The sequence below is a fragment of the Zalophus californianus genome, chromosome 2, assembly GCF_009762305.2.
Source record: "Zalophus californianus isolate mZalCal1 chromosome 2, mZalCal1.pri.v2, whole genome shotgun sequence".
Classification (NCBI taxonomy): domain Eukaryota; kingdom Metazoa; phylum Chordata; class Mammalia; order Carnivora; family Otariidae; genus Zalophus; species Zalophus californianus.
The window spans coordinates 33100138-33117032 of NC_045596.1; the positions used below are offsets into that span (position 1 = coordinate 33100138).

Consider the following 16895-nt stretch of genomic DNA (forward strand, 5'->3'; position numbering starts at 1 on the left):
AATATAAAAGGTTTATTTATGATGCATTGGCCATTTTATTTATAAAAATCCAAGACATTTTCTAAAACAGAAACTATTATTTCCTTAAAGGCCATCTTTCATATAAAGAAATGGCAGGGTTCATCTTATTTAAAGTGTTAGGTTATAGGCATTTTGTCATTCTTCAGATTCATCTGGCATTTTAGAGAATTAAATATTTTAACTAATTAATTGTAATGTAACCAATTGGAAGATTACAGAGAGCAGAGTGTGATCAAGAGTAGCAATTTGGCATTTAAGGTACATCGATAATCACTCAAAAATTCTTAAATTTCTTTTTTAAAGATTTTATTTATTTATTTGACAGAGAGAGACACAGCAAAAAAGGGAACACAAGCAGGGGGAGTGGGAGAGGGAGAAGCAGGCTCTCTGCAGAGCAGGGAGCCCAATGTGGGGCTTGATCCCAGGACTCTGGGATTGAGCCGAAGGCAGACACTTAACGACTGAGCCACCCCCGCGCCCCTTAAATTTCTTCTTTGAAATTAAAAGATATATGATCTTGAAGGAGAATGAGCATGATAAACAATCTGTTTATCCAATGTTTTAACCCAATGCTGATGTCTCACCCTTTGTTGTACTTTTCCTATTGGCTTAGAATTTAAACCAATAAGGAAGAAGAATATTTTTATAAATATTCACAAAGGAAGGCTGGCATTGTGAATGTTGAGTAAAGATTGCTTTGTTCTTCATTTGAGTCTGACTTTTAGAATTTTGTAATAATGTAGTAATATTTTTCTTTTATTGGTGTACTAAGCACTCGTTTTTTAAAAATTCAGGCTGGATGAAGTCTTGTCTTCAAATATATTTTCCCAATGTTAAGAACACTTTATTTCTTATTGTTCACACAAGAAGTCATGAATCTTTAAAATGTTCAAAGGAAAATAAAAAATTTAAATGTATTTTTATTATCATGGTGAACATATTTCATACGAACAAAATTGATACTAATTTGCTAGATTTGTTTGAAGTTCATAATTACTAGGGTTCTTTCATTTCTAAAGTGGCATATATCACTGTTATTAGTCTCTTTTAATGGCTGTTCAGAGGCAGAGTTAATGTTAGGTTCTCAGCAATAGCTATTTATATCTTGAGATTGTGTACTTTATTAAAATTTTTGTTTTGAAGTTTAATAAAAGCGTTAGTAAAGGTTTTTGTATTTTGATTTCTTAATATTGGGACTCAAGGATCTCTAATAATACAAAAAAACATACAAAAAAAACCCCTTCTTTGTATTTTTGTGTGTAGTTGGTTTCATTAGAAAATTTACCATCCTGAGGTCTCTGCTTAAATATTTCTGATTCTAAAAAAACCCCACTAGAATGTTTTCATTGAGTGTGAGTAGGTATTCCAGTTAGACCCAGATGAAGATAAAAATCCACTTGAACTTTCCCCAAATTTCCACTCAGTTTAAAGCAATTACTACATACAACACGGACAGTCTGTCTCTTGGACGCAAAGAAATACTTTGTCAGCAGGCTATTTTGTTTCTCTATGAAACACAATGAAGGTGGAATAAAAAGTAATCGCAAAGGGAGTCGAACAGAGGGAGGAAAAAAAAATGGATCAGCAAAACCACCACCACCACCAGAAAGCAAGGGTGAAAAATTCGTGCACCTGAAAACATTGATTTCACGTCAGAACACAGAAAAAACCAACTAAAGAAAGCAGAGTTTAGGGGAAAAAATGGAGAAGGCGTAGGAGACGGGCTAAGAGTGAAGTGATAGCAAAAGAGAAGAAAACGTCGTTGCTTTTTCTTGGCATCTGAAAACCGAAGCTCTAACCGGAGGGCAAAGGTCAGTGCCTGCAGGACCGCATGGCAAACAAACCCACGGTTTGGTGCTTCCGCAAGCGTGTTCGGACCGACGTGGGCAGCGCTGGTTGGGAGCCGACAGTCTCCGTCCCGGCCGCGGCCGCAGTCGACCCCTTTGTCTCCCGGCGGCGAGGCGGCCGGCGCGCCCGGAAACCTCCGCGGGCAGCGCCGCGCGCGCAACGGCCGGGTTCGCGCGCCCGTCGCCGTGGCCCTGCACGCCCCGCGTCTACAGCCCAGTGAGGCAATGCTGAGGCGGTCTGGCTCGCCCCGCGGTCCCTCCCAACTTGCCGCCGGGACCCGCGCCCTAGCGGGCCCGCCCCGGCTCTCATTTCCTCCCCCGCCTCGACCAGTACTGAGTACGAGCCTGTGTTTCTATTTTGTTTTTTGGGTTGGGAGAGCGCAGAGGGCTAGAAACAGCCGTGGTTTCCCGCGCCCTTTACTTCGGCAAAAATTTGGGGCCCCTTATTGATACCGTTCACGGGCTCAAAACAGCTCCCGCCTTCCACGAAAACTCGACACACTGAGAAGGGCTTGCTCCTCCCTGTGGCCGCTCCACCAGGAAAGGCGGAAACAGGATTTCGGGGGAGCTTTTCGGCGGTGGTGGTGGAGGTGGAGGGACGGGTCCGATGCGGCAGAATCGGCCAGGCCCGGACTCGCTCTCCTGAGGGAGCGGGAGAGGCGGGAGCGCCCGCGGGCCCGGTCTCCGGAGCCGGCCCCGCGGGGCGGGCCGACGCGCCATGGCGGAGCTCGGGGACGAACCAGAGGTCGCGGCGGGGAGCCGGCTCGTGTGGGGGAGGCGGAGGGCGGTGAGCCACCTGAACGACGTGGCAGCCATTCCCTACTTCCCGAGACCCCTCCCCATTCGGCCGCCCTCCCGCCCTCTCGCGGCTGGCTGCGGCGAGGCTGTTCTTCCCGGGCCGGACAGAGAGCGGCAGTGTCTCCCCGCCCGGCACTCGCCGCGCGTTCCCCCCCCCCGCCCCCCGCCCCAGCGGCCGCCGCTGCTCGCCAGCCCAGCGCCGCGCCGGAGAGCGCAGTGGCGGCGGCGGGAAAGGGCTGCGGACCCGCGGCGCCGCGTCGCGCACTCGACGACGCGGCCCCGGCCTCGACGCCCTCCACCCGCTCTCGGAGCAGGTAAAGGCAGCGGGTGGTAGGCGGGGCGGCGGGTCCGGGAGGGAAGGGATCCCGGGGCCCCGAGCCGAAGCGAAGGGCCTGAGGCAGCGGCGGGCGGCGCTACGACCGAAGCCCAAATCCCCGAACGCGGGGGCCGGCGCGGGGCCCGCGGGCCTGGCCGCCTGGACGGAAGGGAAGTGAGGCGTCGGCGAGAGGCGGGCCCTGGCGTGCTGCCCGAGGCCGGGCGAAGGCGGGGGCCGCGGCCGCTTCCCCGACCTCCCAGTCCCGGGCGGGCCTCCGGGCCCCAGACACACCCCTCTCGACCCCCCGGAGCTGCTTCCCTGTCGGTTCCCGCCGGGACTTGACCTCGTGCCCTTCCGAGTACCTTCGGCTTTTCCCAGGCGGAGCCTTCTCGGAACTTCGGGCCACCCTAGCACGTAGTCCTAGCAAAGCCGTTTATTTACTCACTTCTTCATATCCAAACACAGCCTCTCACTCCACACGTTCGGATTTTGGATACTGTGGGGAGACATCCCGGGTCCCTGGTATTTGTGCCTCTTTGACCCTCGTCCGCACCCCCCTCCCCCACCGCAACTTTGATCCTCTCTGGGACCTTGCTTGAACCCTTCTGTCATCCGGACCTTCTCCGAGATGTTCGTTTGGAAATCCGTCTTCGATAGAGTGAGTCATCTGACCGGGGGCACAGTTTATTCCTTAGGCTCTTTTGATTAAAACAGTCGACACTACCCGCCCCCGGCTTCAGAGAGCTAGAATAATAAAGTGTAGATGCCAAATCACGCTTGGTGTGGCTTATAAAGAATCTTCCTTTTCGCGACAGCCCTTAGAACTAGGAATCTGGTATTTGTGGCAGGGACAGGTTTGTACACATTCTCGCCATGCAGTGGTTGTAATGTCTCCATAGCGCAGTTCCGGCTTGAAGGCAGGATTGGCTGGTTTTTCTACTCAACATCTTTAAGCCAATCAAGAAGCGCTGCTTGCCTGGAGACTGGTTAACTCAGAAAAGGTGGGGATTGGTTGAGCGCAGAGAAGAAAATCCTGCAGGGTGATCAACCGGGTCTCTGGGAAAACAATGACTGATGTGCAGATGCCTCTCTTCTCTCACTTTTTTTTTAATGTTATCTTTTCATCCCAGCATCAGCTTTTTCGTTCCGTTTTTATTATTTCTGTGGTTTTTCTTTCAAACACCCAGCTCTCTTTTGTAACTCGTTTGAACCATCTTCCAATTTTCAATGAAAGAATCCTTACACACTTTAAGAAATGTAAACGTCATGTGTTTTGATGCTCGGCTTGGTTCAGTTTTCTAACATTGTTCGTTTTTAAAGGTCAGAATTTAAATCAGTAATTTTTAGTTCCTATGCTAGATAGAGCCTTTATCATTTAAGTGGTTGTGCCAGGATGAGGGGGCTGCAGTGGTGGAGATGGTGGGAAGAATAGGGAAGAAATGGCTGTTTTTGTGTGAGGAGCCTACAATTTAGTTCATGAAAAAAGACTAGTATATTAATGAAAAAAAAAAGTACAAAATCCCAGTGCAGAAACCCAGCATACAGTACTGACGAATGTCTGTGTACCTGTTGACTTTAATAGCTTTTAGGGGAAGAGTAAAGAGGACCAAGTGTTGGACTAAATAGAAAAAGTGGGCTTAAGTTATTACAGAAGAATATTTTTTCTTTATTGAAGTGTAATTTAGTACCTTGTACACAGTAGAGGCTAAATAAGTATCAGTGTAGGTGCGTATTTTTTTAACAATATCTGAGGATTTTCCTTTTTTTAAAATCTCCTTTTCTGTCTTCACGATTATCCATGGTTATGTGTGTCTTTTGATACGCAAAACAGTAACCATTTATTAGTCAATGTGAATTTTAGGAAACAGCTATCTTTGCCTTCCTTCCCTTCAGCTTTTTATATGCAAACTCATGTTGACAGTCTTGTGAAGAATATGTCAGGTCAAATATTGAATTTTACGGCCTAATCACCCTCATCCTTATAGTAATAAAAGTGGCCACCACATATCTGTTTATGTATGTGCATACGTATATATATATATGTATATATGCGTGTGTGTGTATGTATGTATGCATGCCAGGCACTGTTTTAAGCACTGTACATATGCTGCTGTATTTAATTTTCACAGTTCTATGAGATTTGCACAATTATTGGTACTGTTTCACAGATGAGGAAACAGACAATATGAGAAATGTGAAGAAAGTTGTCCCAACATAAGCCAACTGGTATTTAGCAGAGCCAGGATTCAGTCAATTCTGGATCTTTGTGACCCAGAACCTTACTCTTAGCATAGTCTTTTTGTGGCCCTCTGAAACAAAACCTTTGATATCAAGTAAATCATGACATTTCCAAATATCTACCATTCCTCCCATCAGTTGTAAGATGGATTATTTTATGTACCTCTACAAAAAAAAACCCCAAAAGCAAAAAAACTCCCAAGTAACTGTGATATGCCATTGATTTTAGGATGGTCCTTACTGCAGAAATGTGAAAATGTTTTAAAATTGATGAAATAAGGTATATTAGTTTGTCACATAAACATTTTTTCCTTCTGCATTACAGTTCAGTTTGCTTATGTAAAATCATATACAGATTTTTTTTAAAATCATATACAGATTTTAACATTACTCTGAATTTTGGTTTATTGAATTTACTTTTAAGTACCTTCCTACCCACTGTACTAAAGTTTTAAAATATGTCTAGGTGGGCAGACTGTTGGAAGAATCTCAGCCTTGTTCTCCAGAAACTATTTCAGTAGTACATCTAGATTCAGGTTAATTAATTTGTGCTATCCAAACTCACATAACTTTGAAAATTGAAAAAATCATTTCATTAATTTCCATGGAGGAAGAAACTAGCTATGCCAGCTAGGTTTTTATGACTATTAGTGGAATTAGTAGCAGGAAGAACCCACATGTTGCACTTGGTTGAGCACTGGCTCTGGGTGTATCAATTTCGCTAAACCTCACTAGACTGATGGTGGACACTATTTTTCTAAACATGGATTGTTCATATCCTTTGATCATCTATTACATCTGTTTCTCTTAAAATTTTGAGAATGGTCCAAATATATGGTTATTAGTGTCTTTTTTCTTGAAAATATTTTTCTCTAGCTTGCTGTTTTACTTTTTGGTTATTTTTATTTGTCAGAAGTTCAAAATGTTCATACATGAATCCATCGTTCTTTTCCTTTGTCATTGCTTCATATTTCCAAATTAAAAAATTTCATTGTTCTACAGATGTGATAATCAGTTTTTTCTAATATTTCTAAAATTAACTTTGTAATCAGAATTTAGGATAAATTCTATGCATAAATTTATAATTCTAAGGTGATACCACCTTAATTGTTTTACAAATTACTATTAAATGATTTTACCACTATTAAAAACTTTAATCTTCTTGGTTTGGGAAGCCTATCTTATTACATGTACATTTTGAGATATAGTTAGGACTTTTTCCGGACTCTTGATTTCTTATAATAGTCCCTCAATCTTTTATTGAGTTTTTGTGACTGTACCATTTCATAATGCATAATATGCATTAGTTTGTTTTTCAGTGGGCTCCATGCTCAGCATGGAGCTCAGTGTGGGGCTTGAACTCACAACCCTGAGATCAAGACCTGAGCAGAGATCAGGACCTGAGAGCTGAGCTACCCAGGCACCCTTTCTTAATACACAGTAGTATTTAGTAGAGGGAATTTCCCCATGTTACTTTTTTTAAGAAAAACATTTTTATATATCTTCTGTTCATTAAATTTAAGAATTACTTTGGGAAACTGACATGAATGATATTTACTTTTTTTTTGTTCTGAAGCAGGGTATCTTTTTAATTAATCAATTAATTAATTTTTTAAAAGTGGAGCCCAACATAGGGCTTGAACCCACAACCCTGAGATTGAGACCTGTGCTGATACCAAGTCAAGGTGCCCTGCAATGCCCAAAGCAGGGCATCTTTTTTTAAAAAGAATTCTGTGTTTGAATTTTATTTCTTCTGCCTGGAGTGTTTTACTGTTTTCTCTGTCCTCCTCCCCCTAACCTTTGAACCTTTGATATATTTCCAGTATACACTTACTGCTATGCTGTTCCTTCTTCCCTCCCTCTAGTAACTGAGCTTCACTCAATCTTCCTTTTTTTTTTCCTGCTAACACTGGTCCCAGCCTAATTACTTTAGGTATGTAGGTATTAAATAAATATTGGCATGAATAGAGGAGATATTTTACTTTTAAAAATATTTCTGTTTACCATCTGTATTCTGGTAATTCTCTGTCTCTAACCCAAAGCTCTTTTCCTGATAAGTGGACTCATGTATCATCTATCTTCATGACATGTCCATTTGTATGCTACCATCGGTACTAAGCATATCCTAAACTATAGTCCTTAACAACTTTCCGTCTCCCATCCTCAAACCAAAAATACAGAATAGACTGTTTCTTTTCAGTCTTCTTTCTAGGGGAAGATTAAATGAGATAATGTATGTGTGGTAATAATTTAGTAAATATTAGACATTGCTAATAATAACTTGGCAGAAACATGGGCTATTCCTTGTCCTCTCTTTTTGCTTTCACATTCTGATTGATCACTGAGCCCTGCTGGATTCTTTCTTCTTAATATTTCTTGACTCTGTGCCTTTCCCTATCCCCAAGGCTACCATCCTGCTCAAGATTAGCATCATCTCTCACCTGGATTGCTGCAATCCCTTCCTAAGTGGTTATCCCTGCTTCCAGTCTTGCCTTCTAATCCTTCCCCCTCCCCCCACTTTTAGCCAGAGTAATCTATCTGACACAGCTGAACATATAACTTCCCTGTTAAAAAACTTTTTTGTGACTTTTCATCATCTTTAGGATAAAGTCAATTTCTTAATTTGGCTTTCAGGATCCTCATGATCTGGTTTCTATTCACCTCTTCATCCCTTCTAACTTTTTCCCTTTTCCTTTAGTGTGCTAGTCATATTCACTTACTGGCATTTCTTCCCTAAAATGCCAGGTTTGTTAAATCTAAGCCTGAGTGTAGGAGCTTCCCTCTGTCTGGAATGCCTTCTCTGGTTCCCTGCTTCCCTCCCCTTTGGTTTTGTTATCTCATACTTGTCTTTCAGGTCTCAGTCAAGATGATACCTCTATGGGGAGGCTTTTTTTGATACCTCAAGGCCTGGTTTAATGTTTGTTCCATGTCTTCCGTTTGTTTCCCTAGCCAACTCTGTATTATCACATTGTTACAGTTTGCTTATCTGTCATCTCACCATGTAGTGGTTAGGGTGTAGTGAAAGAAAGAGGTGAATTGACTATCTTAAAAAATGATGTGATTTGCATGGAGGGAATTAAGTAGTTATTTTGGGGTTTACCTAGTAGGGAAGGGAGGGAGACACTATATATGTTAGATGAAAATTTTCTTTCTTTTTTTTTTTTTTGAAGATTTTATTTTTGAAAGAGAGAGGGAGATGGAGGTGTGGGGGCGGAGAGGAGAGCACATGCACATAGGGAGAAGTAGACTCCCCACTGAGCAGGGAGCCTGATGCTGGACTCCATCCCAGGACCCTTGGATCATGACCTGAGCTGAAGAAGGATGCTTAACCGACTGAATCACCCAGGCGCCCCAGATGAAAGTTTTCTAAGTTAGGAAAGGCATACTAGGTAGGCCCTTTTATAGCATCAGTGAAATAAATCTTTACATAAAATTCCCATATATTCAGTTTCTCTGTTAGTTAGGACTTTTTGGATTGCAAGTAACAGAGATACCGTTTGAAATAGCCTATTTCAGGGGAAAAGTTACTGGCTTAATAACCATATAACAGAAATTGTATGGATAGAGATGGCCATAAAGGCTAAGGTAGGAACTTGCCCATAGGTAGGTCCTTCCTATACTTAAAATCTGTGCATACTGGTGCAATTTCTCCTATTGTAGATATGCTTCACATGGTGGGACCTGGTTCCTGCCAGCACAGGTTTATCTATTTAGAGATTTATGTACAAGATTTTAGGTAGATTTGGTCACATGTCCATCCCTTGACTGATTCCTGCAGCTGAGGAGATGAGGTGCTATGCTTAGTTTAGTTTAGATCATGTGATGTGCTTGTTTATGTGTCAGGGGTCTGTTTTCTAACAGACCAGGGGAGGAGAAGGAGTTCTGGGTGGACACAAAGAATATTCATTATAATTCTTAACTATTCTTCTGATTATAAATTTATTTTCATAGATACTTTATTTGTGAAAAAGAGGTACTCAGTATTATGTACGTGAGTATTCCAGGTACTAAAGTGGAAAGTCTAATATTTTATTTGTTTTTTTAAAAAATTTTTTATTTATTCATGAGAAATAGAGGCAGAGGCAGAGGGAGAAGCAGGCTCCCCGTGGAGCAGGGAGCCAGATGCGGGGCTTGATCCCAGAACCTTGGGATCATGACCTGAGCCAAAGGCAGATGCTTAACTGACTGAGCCACCCAGGTGCCCTGGGAAGTCTAATATTTTAAAGAACTAATTTGGCTTTTTGGTTTCTGCTGGCATGTAACAAATATTTATTGAGCTCTTGTTTGCTAAATAACACATTACCTGGGAGATGCTTATCAACTAGTGGTCTAAGCTAGTAAATACAGAGGTGCTAAGATAGAGGTGTATCTAGGGTGCAGTGGGAGCTATGTCTAAGTCAGACTTTGGGATAGCAGAAAAATCTTATGAAGGAAAGTTAATTAAGCCAAGAAATATGGGTTGGGTGGAAAGGTGTAGAGGGACTTTTGGGCAGAACATTTGTGAAGCATAGAGATGTGAAATGTCCTACTTTGTGTGGGGAAACAAATAATTAGATACAGAAATAATAGAGAGTACCTGAGGAGGAATAGAGGAAGAGGAAGCTAGCGGTACATAAAAGACCAGATCATAGAGGTCCTTGAGTACTTTCCCTAGGAGTTGGAACTTGATCTTGAAAACTGAAGTCATTGAAGGATTTTAAGCTGGACGTCTCAGGCGTGAAGTGCCTATGTAATATCCAAGTGGTTATGACTGTCAGGCAGTTAAGTATATCAGAGTTTGGGAGAGAATTCTGGGCTGGAGTCATAGTTACAGGTATTGAAACCATGGGTCTAGATGGGCCTAGAAAAAGCTGGTGGAGCAGAAAGTTGGAGACAGAATCCAGGGGAACCGTGACATTGAGAAGACTGAGCAAAAGGGAAGAAATCAATGGAGACTGAGAAGGGGCAGCCGGAGAAAAACCAGTAGGGGGAAGATCGCTTTGGATTAAGACGTCAACAGGAAGTGGGAATTCGAAACAACAAGTGTAAATTATTATTTTACAAAACAGTGTAGGGAATACTAGGAATGTGGTTAGTCTCAGTTAAGAAATCTCCTGATGCTTATCAACTCTGGGTGTACTGGGAAAATTAAATTCCTTCCTTCCTTCCTTTTTATTTTTACGTAATGTCTACACCCAAAGTGGGGCTTGAACTCAAAACCCCGAGATCAAGAGTCACATGCTCTACTGATTGAGCTAGCCAGGTGCCCCAAGAAAATCAAATTTCTAAACCGTTTTTCCAGTGCAGGAATTTGAACTTTTTAGAATTAGACTTTTTAAAGACAGAAAGGAGAGGTTGGAGGCTTTTTGGTAGGTGATGGTTCATAGGAAAGAAGTGGTTGAGTAGGGAATGGTTATAGTATATGTAAAATCCTAGTAGATAGTAGAGTATTTTGCATATAGTTTCTGGAGCTAAAGGGATCCAGGAGATCTATTCTATCACAGGACCCAGAGTTGATAATTGATTATATAGTTGTAACTAATGTAATTCACTTCTCAGGATTTCTATTTGTGATTTTCATTTCTGTTCTATTTCTGACTCTAACTCTCTTCATTAAAATATTTTATTTATTTGTCAGGGAGAGAGTAAGAGAGAGAGGTAGGCAGAGGGAGATGCAGGCTCCCTGCTGAGCAAGGAGCCCGATGTGGAACTTGATCCCAGGACCTCTGGGATCATGACCTAAGCTGAAGGCATCCCTGACTCCAACTTTCTTCAGTGAACATTTTCTTTCCCCGATAAATCACCTTCCCATTTTTTTCCCTTTGTAGTTTTAACCCCTTATAGTTTTTTTTTTTTAAAGATTTTATTTATTTATTTGACAGAGACACAGCGAGAGAGGGAACACGAGCAGGGGGAGTGGGAGAGGGAGAAGCAGGCTTCCCGCTGAGCAGGGAGCCTGATGTGGGGCTTGATCCCAGGACCCTGGGATCATGACCTGAGCCGAAGGCAGATGCTTAATGACTAAGCCACCCAGGCGCCCCCCTAAACCCCTTATAGTTTTATAAAAAAAATTGGTAAACATATAACATAAAATTTACTATCCTATTTTTAGATGAACAGTACAGTAATGTTAACTATATGTGCATTGTTAATACAATAGATCTCTAGAACGTTTTCATCTTGTAGAACTGAAACTCTAGTCCCATCAAACAATTCTCCTTTGCTTCCTCTTCTCCAGCCCCTTGCAACCATCATGCTACTTGCTGTTTCTAAGAGTTTGACTACTTTAGATACTTCATATAAGTGGAATCGTACAGTATTTGTATTTTTGTGACTGGATTATTTCATTTAGCATAATGTCCTCAAGGCTTATCCATGTTGTAGCATATGACAGGATTGCCTTCCTTTTTTGAGGCTGTGTATTGTTCCATCATGTGTGTTTGTGTATATACCATGTATTCTTTTTCCTCTTTTCTGTTAATGAACATTTATGTTGCATGGACATTTTTGGTTGCTTCCACTTCTTGGCTATTGTGAATAATGAACATGATTGTGCAAATATTTCTTTGGGATCTTGTTTTCATTTCTTTTTGATGTATACCCAAAAAGTGGGATTGATGGATCATAATCTATTTTTAATTTTGGAGGAACCTCCATATTGTTTTCCATAGCAGCTGCACATTTTATTTTTATTTTTTAAAATTTTAATTCCAGTATAGTTAACATCCAGTGTGAAATTAGTTTCGGGTATATAATATAGTGACTCAGCAATTCTATATATTACCCAGCAGCTGCACATTTTACATTCCCACCAGCAGTACACAAGGGTTTCAGTTTTTTCCCATCCTTACCAACACTTGTCCCTGCCCCCCTTTTTTTGATGGTGGCCATCCTAACAGGTATGAGGTGATATCTCATTATGGTTTTAATTAACATTTCCTGATGATTAGTGATGTTGAACATCTTTTCATATGCTTGTAGATCATTTGTGTATCAATCAGCTATGGAGAAATGTCTATTCAAGTCCTTTGACCATTTTGAAAATTGAGGGGTTTTTTTTTGTTTGTTTTGTTGACTTGTAAGAGTTATTTATATATTTTGGATATTCACACTTTATCAGATATATGGTTTGCAAATATTTCTCCTATTCTGTAGATTGCCTTTTTGCTCTGTTGATTGTTTTCCTTTTCTGTGCAGGAGTTATTTTTTTAAGTTTGATGTAGGCCTGTTTATTTTTGCTTTTGTTTCCTGTGCTTTGGTGCCATAACCAAGAAGTCATTGCCAGTGCAATGTTATGAAGCTTTCTGCCATGTTTTCTTCTAAGAGTTTTATGGTTTCAGGTCTTATGCTGAGGTCTTTAACCCATTTTGAGTTAATTTTTGTATATGGTATCAGGTAAGGGTCCAGGTTCATTTTTTTGCATGTGGATATCCAGTTTTTCAAGCACCTTTTGTTGAAAAGACTATCCTCTCCCCATTGTGTAGCCTTCGCATCCTTGTCAAAGATTACTTGACTGTAGGGGTGCCTGGGTGGTGCAGTTAGTTGAGTGACTGACTCTTGGTTTTGGCTTAGGTCATGATCTCAGGGTCATGAGATCGAGACCCACGTCAGACTCCATGCTCAGTGTGGAGTCTGCTTGGGATTCTTTCTGTCTTCCTCTCCCTTCCCTTTTGCCCCTTCCCCCGCTTGTGCTTGCTTGCTCTCTCTGTCTCTCTCTCAAATAAATAAAGATTACTTGACTGTGTATGTGAGGGTATATTTCTGGGCTCTATATTTTATTCCAGCTGTTCTTCTGTTTCTTTATGCCAGTACCATACAGTTTTGATATAGTTTTGTTAATATGTTTTGAAATCAGGAAGCAAATCAGGAAACAAAGCCTTTAGCTTTGTTTTAATTTCTCAAGGTTGTTTGGCTATTCGGGGTCCTTTTCTTCTTTTTTTTTAAGAGTTTATTTATTTGAGAGAGAGTGAAAGCGATCACAGAGGGAGAGGGATCATAAAGGGAGAGGGAGAAGCCGACTTGCTGCTGAGTGGATAGCTGTTGCAAGTGGATAGCCTGTTGCCCCAATTCAGGGTCCTTTCCTTCATTTAAAAAAGTTAATTTTTTTAAAGTAGGCTCCACGCCAAATGTGGGGCTTAAACTCACAACACTGAGATCAAGAGTCATATGGTCCACTGATTGAGCCAGCCAGGAGCCCCTCCTTCAGTTTTATCCTTTAAGATTTCTTCTTTCAGGGGCACCTGGGTGGCTCAGTCGGGTGAGTGTCTGCCTTTGGCTCACATCATGATCCCAGAGTCCCCCGGAGGGGGGCAGCGGGGAGTCTGCTCCCTCTGCCCCTCACCCCACTCTTGTGCTCTTTCTTTCTCTCTCTTAAATAAATAAATAAAATCTTAAGAAAAAAAGATTTCTTCTTTCATTTTCTTCCTTCCCTTTACTTATAGCATGATTGAATTTTTCTTCTCAGAACACATGGATAGATAACCAGATACAACCTTTACTCTGCTTTATGAAAACTTGGCATATTTGAATTAGAAGTTTCAAATTAAGTGTTGGTATTTGGATTAAAAAAGGATTTTACTTTGTAGACTAGACAAACAAGTTTACTTGAAGCATGGTACATTTTAAAAACTTTTACAAATGGAAAATACTTAAGCATATAGAAAAGTAGAATAGTATATTGAACCCACCTTCTAGATTCAAATAATTGTTAATTTTGCCACATTTACTTTACATAAAGTAAAACGCCATTTAAAAGTAAATTAATGGTGGCAAGTGGAATTTATTTTTTGGTTTTTGTTTATTTGAGAGAGAAGGAGTGAGCGAGAGAGAGCACAAGCCAGGGGGAGAGGCAGAAGGAGAGGGAGAGGGAGAAGCAGACTCCCCGCTGAGCAGGGAGCCTGATGTGGGGCTCAATCCCAGGGCCCTGGGATCATGACCTGAGCCGAAGGCAGATGCTTAACCGACTGAACCACCCTGGAAAAACCACCCACGGTTTTTCCTTTTTGAGTATTATACATTTATGTTATAAGTGTATATATTTTGGACTTTGCTCAATTTTGTTTAAGGGTTTAGTTTGAAATTTGCTCTTTTAAAAAAATTATAAGAAGACATATTATCTTTAGCATATATCCCAGAAAAAGGATATCCTCCGAAATAGCTGTAAAACCATGATTATTCCTAGCAAAATTATCAATAATTCCCTAATATATAATACTCATACCATAGTCCTATTTCTCCAGTTGTTATTGTTTTTTTTTTTTAATTTAATTTTTTTAGGGAGAGAGGGGCAGAGGGAGAGGAAGAGAGAGAATCTTAAGCAGGCTCCATGCCCAGGGTGGAGTGTGACGTGGGGCTTGATCTCACAACCTTGAGAACATGACCTGAACTAAAATCAAGAGTTGGATGATTAACTGACTGAGCCACTGAGGTGCCCCTTTTATTGTTTTGTTTTTTTTTTAAATACCAAATTCAAATCAAGAGCTACGTATTGCATTTAGTTATCTGAGTTGTTTTTTTGTTTTTTTTTTTATAGAACTGCCTCTCTTATCTATCTCTTCACCACCCTTCCTCTCTTACTCCGTGATACAGATTTGTTAGCTCTGTTGAGAATGTCTGACATTTTTTGTATTGCTGATCGTTTACTCATGGTATAGTAGAACATTTTCCTCTATCCCCTATATTTTCTATAAACAGGGAGTTAGGGGCTGCCTAGGTAACAGTTAAGCTTCGGACTCTTGACTTGGGCTCAGGTCATGATCTCAGGGTTGTGAGATCAAACCCCGCGCTGGGCTCTGTGCTGAGCCTGGAGCCTGCTTAGAATTCTCTCTCCCTCTCCTTCTGGCCCCCCCCCCCCCCCCCAATATTTAAACTTGGAGTTATATCTAAAGGTGTTTCAGATTCAGGTTAAAGATTTTTGGAAGAGTACTAAATAAAATAAAGTGATGCTGTGTATTCATATTGTTTCATATTAAGAGCACATAATGTTTAGTTGTCCCATCATTCTGATGCTGATGCTCATCACCAGGCTGAGGTGGTGACAACCAGATTATTTTATTGAAAAGTTATCTTTTTCTTTTTGCATCTGTAAGTCATCTGTGGATGGCACTTTGGCACCGGGTAAATCTCTATCAGCCTGTTTCACCTAATGATTTTAGCCTTAATTGATGATTGCTGATTCTTGTTCAGCTACTCGTTAGAAATATTAAGATTCTGTTGTTCCTTTTACATTCCTTTTGCATAGTCATCTTCTATGAAGAAGTTTCCCTCATCAATTCAGGCTATTTTGTTATCTTGAAATAATGGTCTACCTGGAGAATAAATGCTTAGTTTGTTCCTTTAATATAACCATTTCCAGAGGGTTATAGTTACCTCCAGTGGTGGCAAATAAGGTTGGCCTTTTTTCTTTGTCTTTTTCTTTTTTTTTACTTTTGTGCCTTTCTCTGTGGAATATCATATGTACTTACGTTATAAGTATTACATGTTTTGAACTTTGATTTCATTTAGGATTATAGTTTGATATAGATTTGCCTTTTATTATATATATAAAATGTATTTTTTTTGTAGTAAGAAGACATGTTGGATAACAGGAAGAGCTGTAGAGTTTGTAGATATCAACTGTGGCCTTAATAAGCACGTTCTTAGCATCAATGTTGGACAGATGGTAAGTATTAAAGTCATAGAGGATGAATATTTTACACATAGGTTCTCAAGCATTTTTGAGTGACTAAAAAAATCTCAGAAGGAAAATATAATCACGGATTTTGTTACTAGAATTTCTCAAAGAGCACAAGCTCTTTCTCAACTATATCGTAGTCCTGCTTCCCCCCCTTTTTTTTAATTCACCTTGCTTTCAGATTTTTTTTTTAAAGATTTATTTATTTATTTGTCAGAGTGAGAGAGAACGAGAGAGAGAGAGTGCACAAGCAGAGGGAGCGGCAGGCAGAGGGAGAAGTAGGCTCCCCACCAAGCAAGGAGCCCGATGTGGGACTCAATCCTAGGACCCTGGGATTGTGAGCCAAAGGCAGATGCTTAACTGACTGAGCCACCCAGGCATCCCTGCTTTTCCCCTTTAATATTTCCCCTTTAATGTTTTAGTTTCTGTTTCTAAAATGCGTCTTCATATTTTATATATTCTCCATTTGCAAATATTATTTGTGCACCTATTTTATGTATGGGAGTATGGCTGTCAGATTGGAGTATATATCATAATCTATGTTATCAAGGAACATGGCTAATGGGGAAACAAACACATACAGATGAAAATATGTTGGTAAAACCAACAATGTTTTTGGTTTTAGAGCCTCTAAAATAACCAAGCAAGACTAGTACTGGCAGTAAGTAATGAAGGATTATAGAAAGTGTTGAAGAACTCTAAGAATTACAACTTCCTGGATTCTTTGGCTAAGATCTGTATATTATTTAGCAACTGGCTTTTTCCCTTAAGAATATGTCTCAGAGGTCTTTCTGGTTTCTGCACACATCTGGTTTCTTCATTCTGTCTTAAACTGTTTAATAGTTGCCTAGTATTCTAAAGGATGATTTTTATCATAATTTATTTAGCCATACTCTTATCCACTGATATTTAGGATGTCTTCAGTGATCAATTATAATAGTTATGTCAGATAGATACACTTTAAGATTATTGGTTACCTTAATTTGATTACATTTTCTATAAATGCTATTTTTTTTTTTAGTGA

The 16895-nt window shown here is 40.6% G+C and overlaps 2 protein-coding genes across 9 annotated transcripts in view; one reads left to right on the forward strand and one right to left on the reverse strand.

The window, feature by feature from the left end:
- Window positions 1-441: 441 nt before the first annotated feature.
- LOC113924351 lies at window positions 442-2465 on the reverse strand. The gene has a single exon (XM_027598075.2). The coding sequence runs from the start codon at window positions 2176-2178 to the stop codon at window positions 1834-1836; it is 345 nt and encodes a 114-aa protein (XP_027453876.1). The 5' UTR covers window positions 2179-2465; the 3' UTR covers window positions 442-1833.
- N4BP2 (NEDD4 binding protein 2) overlaps window positions 2460-16895 on the forward strand; it is an 83041-nt gene continuing 68605 nt past the window's right edge. For 6 of the 8 annotated variants that reach the window (XR_003520641.1, XR_003520642.1, XR_003520643.1 and 3 more), the window contains exon 1: window positions 2460-2980. Coding sequence is in view for 3 of the 8 variants with exons in the window: in XM_027598068.1 (XP_027453869.1) it covers window positions 2587-2980 (394 nt within the window). In the remaining 5 variants the exon portion in view is untranslated. Of the gene's footprint in view, window positions 2981-15762; window positions 15860-16895 lie in introns of those variants that run through there. The other 2 variants (XM_027598069.1, XM_027598073.1) reach the window with 1 other exon arrangement.

What these genes read in the sequence shown, in the direction of transcription:
- LOC113924351 (XM_027598075.2), bottom strand. Translation starts at nt 2,178, where the DNA reads ATGAGAGCCGGGGCGGGCCCGCTAGGGCGCGGGTCCCGGCGGCAAGTT.